This window comes from Candoia aspera, chromosome 3 (genome assembly GCF_035149785.1).
Source record: "Candoia aspera isolate rCanAsp1 chromosome 3, rCanAsp1.hap2, whole genome shotgun sequence".
In the NCBI taxonomy this organism is placed as follows: Eukaryota; Metazoa; Chordata; class Lepidosauria; order Squamata; family Boidae; genus Candoia; species Candoia aspera.
The window spans coordinates 110,017,142-110,022,023 of record NC_086155.1 but is presented as its reverse complement, the minus strand read 5'-3'; the positions used below and the strand labels follow the sequence as shown (position 1 = coordinate 110,022,023).

The window sequence follows — 4,882 nt, the reverse complement described above, 5'->3', positions numbered from 1 at the left end:
TTAAATCATTCTGTACTCTTCATTCTCTGGTTCATCATATGTCTTCATGACAGGATGGTAATATATCACTGTGCCAAACCCAACGAGCCACACCAGTAGAGTTCCTCCAATAAAGACGCAGAAGGTTAATAGACTCATGTGTACAAAGTCTTCCAGTTCTATGTGCAGAAGGCACAGATGGTGGAGCTTCGGTTCTATGCTGATGAGAGAAAGACCCTGCATTTTTTCTGGTTTGCTGCAGGTAGCATTCTCAATGTCTGCAGACAGAAAACATAAAGTGAGAGCAATTACAGTCTGCATTTTAAACAGTTGCTGGCATGCCTACAACTAGATTTCTGTTTAACAAGCCAAGGCAAGGAACACATGGGTGAATAATTCTGCAGAGAGGACTAAGGAGTCTCTATCTAATACTAAATCTGGCTCTTCTCTAATTTTGCCAGACATTCATGCTCCAGCATAGAGTCCAGAATGCACAAAGTATGATAAATTACCTATTTTGACTATCCATTTTTTTTTACTCCAAATGACAACGTATCCTTTACTGGTCTGACCAAATTCATGTTACAAGAAATTGGATTTGTTATGTCCAATGGATATTCTGTGGAGGCTGTTTCTAATGGAAACTACCTTCAGTCAGAATTTATGAAAGGCAAACTATATTTAGTTTCTTAAAATCATTATTTCCTGACCATGTCTTATAATTTAAGTTGGATCAAAAACTCAGTAATTACTCATCAGATGAGTGATCCAAAGAAGATTATTCCAGAACCATTGGCATGTTACTCGTTTCAGTTTCCATCAAAAATGGAGAAAGCTCTCTGATGTTCTGCCTACTTAGGGGTTAATGCCATTTTTAAAACCACAGTTGAATGTCCTATGGAATCCGCCCTAACTTCCTAGTAGAGTAAATCTAATTCTTAGTTTTCAGCAATTTTTGGTGACTGAAGCTTTTATAATGAGGAAATAACAGACTACATGCATTATTTAGAGTTTGATGCAAATTAAAAGAATAAGACTTGTAGAGGTGGTCGTAGCATGGTAGTATGCCAACTTACAACAGAGTAAGAACAGAAGTAACTGTTTTATAGGCTGTATTATTCACATTTCTTTCTTGAAATCAGATACTTTTTGACGGAATTTACACCCTATTCTAAGTTAAGACTTTTAAACTACAATTTGTTAAGCAAGTGGCTCACACATCATATTAAGCCAAACTTCTCAAACTACATTGTGATGTGTTCTGACATGCAAGCTCAGCTTCTGTGTTATAATTCTTTTTTGAGGTAGTATTTCCTACATATAATAGAAGAGCTTTTGATAAATAAACATATATATTAGGCAACAAAGGAAAGCTGCAACAAAATGCTCAGTGTGGAATGTACCTATTTTAATACTGCAGCTTTGGTGTTATTGTGTTCCATTTCAGCACCAAAGGTTTCCAGTTCTCAGGGGTTTGGAAAGGAAGGAAAACTTTGTCCAGAGTTATCCCTATTTCTGTAAAATTTGGATGAATTTGATAAAACTTCCCCCTTGCTTCCTAGGAGTTCCACTTTGGCTGTATAAACACCATGATTCAGCTTGCATTTTAGTTTCAAATGTTTATGAAAAAATGGGTGGTAGTAAATATTAAGATTTTGACTGAGGATTTTTTATATGCACATACACCCGAAATATTTTCTCTGAGCACTCAGAGAATATTAGCTTCATGTGGACAAAATAAAAGTACAAATTTATATAATCATAAAATCTGTTGTCACAATATGAAAAAACATTTTTCTATAAAATAATTCCCATCTATATTCTTACAGAATTAATCAGTTTAGTGATCTATGCCATTTCCATGTTTCATTGTTTCATCCCAAGTTAGGGAATTGTCTTCTTTTGAGTAATAGTTATACGATAAGCCTTCTAATATATGCTTAATAATTTCATCCTTCTTGTACACAAGATCCTTAATGTAACAGTAATAAATTGCTAATTCTCTTGGCAAGTCAAGCCTTTTCATGGCTTTTATTTCTTTTAAGACCACTATGCAGTATGTTCTAATTCTTGCAACAGACTACAGGTAGTCCTTGTTTAGCAACCACAATTGGGACCAGCAGCTCGTTTGTTAAGAAAAGCAGTTGCTAAGTGAAACCTCAACTTCAGCTTTCCTTTGCTTTACAGGCCTGTGAAGGTCATAAACACAAGGATTGGCCATAAAGTTACTTTTTCATCACCATCATAACTGCAAACTCTATGCAATTGTTGGATCTCAGGTCTGTCTATACTTCTGATCTCTGTTTTAAAAACTTTTTTTTCTTTCAATCTGCTGAGACTATTTCAATTCTTAACACACACACACACACACACACACACACACACAAATCCCAAGTTTTAAAATCCCTAGATAATTCATTTTACTGATTCAAACATCCTGCATTAATAGCCACAAACATACAGCTGTGATTAATAGAGTGTCATGCTCTATTAATCCAGGGTTACTTCAGCTTGGCCAGTAATTCAGCAAGCTCAAACTGATGCACAGAATACTTATTAAAAATTTGCCAATTGCAAACGCTCTCCTGAGAAACCCTTCAAGATTGGGGATAAAGTCTATCTCTCTACAAAATTCCTCCGCTCACCTCAACCATCCCAAAAATTTGGACCAAAATTTATAGGACCTTTTCCTGTCATGAAAATCATTAATCTTGCCACTGTTCGATTACAACTTCCACATAATTTAAAGAGACTTCACCCTGTTTTTCATTGTAGCCTACTATAGATTACTATAAACAAATAAAGATATCACTGTGGGTCCACAATGGTAAATTTCAGCTGGGTACAGGGATATGACAAAATGCAATTCCAAGTAGGACTAGGCCAAAGAGTTAATTGGCCAGAATATTTCAGTGATGTCTTTCAATGAAAGCTAAAGAGTAGAAATTGTTCCTTGACTTAATATACAGTATAGATAATTTTGAAATGTTCCGACTCCACACTTATTTTGAATTGATATTTCCCTCCAACTGAAGGAATGGGGCAAATTCAAATTGAAAGTGATTGTAGGGAAATATCTAAATTAACAATGTTAATTGTTGTTGGTTGTTTTTTCTTCAGTTGCTATATATGTTATTTATGTTTTTGTAATATTTTTTCTAACTTATTTTTAAAATATTATTAGCCACCCAGAGTGTCATGTATTTGAGATGTGTGGCCATATAAATGGAATATTTATATATATTTTATTTGTATTTATATATATTTATATATACTTTATTTATATAAAGTAACAACAAATATATATTTGTTGTTACTTTATCTGCTGCATTTATATATATAGTCTTTCTCCCCATGCTCAAAGGCAACTCATGCAGTAGCTTACAACTTAGTACACATTACAGTGGCAATTGATGAATCATCTGAGGAGCATGTATAAAACATTCATGCAAGTTTTCTGTGTAGGGACACGGAGGGACTCAAGGAAGTGTGATTAGGTCTGTGGATTTGGCGCCAGTTGAAGCATCCACATTCCAATGAACACTGGGAATAAAAGAGATATTCATCATGAAATCTGGTCTCACCTGGGGACTTAATACCACTCTTCTTTAGCCATTTGAGGAATAATACGAATCTGCAGTCACAAGTCCAGGGGTTACCCTTTAGTCCCAAAATAGGAAGTCTGTACAGATTATAAAACACTTCAGCACCGAGGTAACCCAAGCCACAGTCACTCACATCTATATATCTCAGGAGGGTGTTCTTTTCAAAGGCCCATTCCCTAACCTCCACCATTGTTGGATTACCAGAAAGATTCAGGAGCAGCAGCTTTTTCAGTTGTGAAAAAGTGAAGGGTGTTATGCGGGAGAGCCTGTTGAAGCTGAGATCCAAATATGTCAATTTGTTTAATGCTGGAAAACTGAAATCCAAGTCCATTGTTAACAGATTGTGGCTGCAGTCTAGGTGGATTAGTTCATTGAGATAACTCATGGTTAATAGTGGTAAATTGGTGAGATTGTTCTGAGCCAGAATTAATTTTCTGGAAGTCAGTGGAATTGTGGTTGGAATATTGTCTAAATTCTTTCCTGTGCAGTTCACTTCCCACTTGTTACAGGTACATTGGTTTGGACAACTCAGGACTTCTTCTATCCATTTTATTCCAAGCGCAAGAGTCATCCACAAGACTGTGGAACTATGAAAAGAGGGCAGAATGAAATACCCCATTCTGTCTATTTCTCTTCTTCAGCTTCATCAGAAGAGGACTTGCCTTTTTGAAACTTCAAATGTAGAAGAGAATGTTAGTTTACCAGTTCCTGTTAGAAGAGCTCCAGGTCATCTCAGCTGTTACTGTTACCTTTATGACATCACCTCTTTGGCCCATATGTCTGGAATTATGATGGTGATGTACAAGCAGACCTGCCTATGTCAGTTGTCTTAATAATTATTCATTTCTTTTTTTACTATTTATACATATTCCAATATTTTATACTCTTGTAACAATAATTATATTATTACATAGAACAGTAATATTTACACAAGATAGTTTTACTGCTTTGCATATGAAATGTATACACTAGATGATGCTTTAGCAGTCATATATGTGCATTTACATTTATGTCCATGTTGACCAAGATTCTCAAGACTATATTTTCTAGAAAACTAAGTTTTGTAGAAAACCTTCAAGGAGTAGCTGAGCCAGAACAATTCAAGATCTAGATGGAATCAGGAATAATTCCTAGTTGTTTACCTGTTTGTTTTCCTCCAGTTCAATGTATATCTTTCCAGGTGTCCTAGTTATAGCAATAATTGAATTTTTGGAAGAAGTCTAATACAGTATTGTAATACTAAGTTAATTGTTCATGTTTGATTATCTTGGTTGAAGATCATAACTGAAGAAAGAAAG

The 4,882-nt window shown here is 35.1% G+C and overlaps 1 protein-coding gene across 1 annotated transcript; it reads right to left on the bottom strand.

Annotated features, from left to right (window-relative positions):
• LOC134494648 (leucine-rich repeat-containing protein 52-like) lies at nt 1-4,378 on the bottom strand. Its single transcript, XM_063299897.1, has 2 exons — nt 3,564-4,378; nt 1-257 (listed from the first exon to the last, which is right to left on the bottom strand). The coding sequence occupies exons 1-2, from the start codon at nt 4,201-4,203 to the stop codon at nt 1-3; spliced, it is 897 nt and encodes a 298-aa protein (XP_063155967.1). The 5' UTR covers nt 4,204-4,378.
• Between the last annotated feature and the right edge of the window lie 504 nt (nt 4,379-4,882).

Excerpts from the sequence above, each read along its gene's own strand:
- LOC134494648 (XM_063299897.1), bottom strand. The coding sequence starts at position 4,203 with ATGGGGTATTTCATTCTGCCCTCTTTTCATAGTTCCACAGTCTTGTGG. Across the intron at positions 258-3,563 it reads GAGTGGTATTAAGTCCCCAG|ACATTGAGAATGCTACCTGC; the intron begins GTGAGACCAGAT and ends TTCTGTCTGCAG.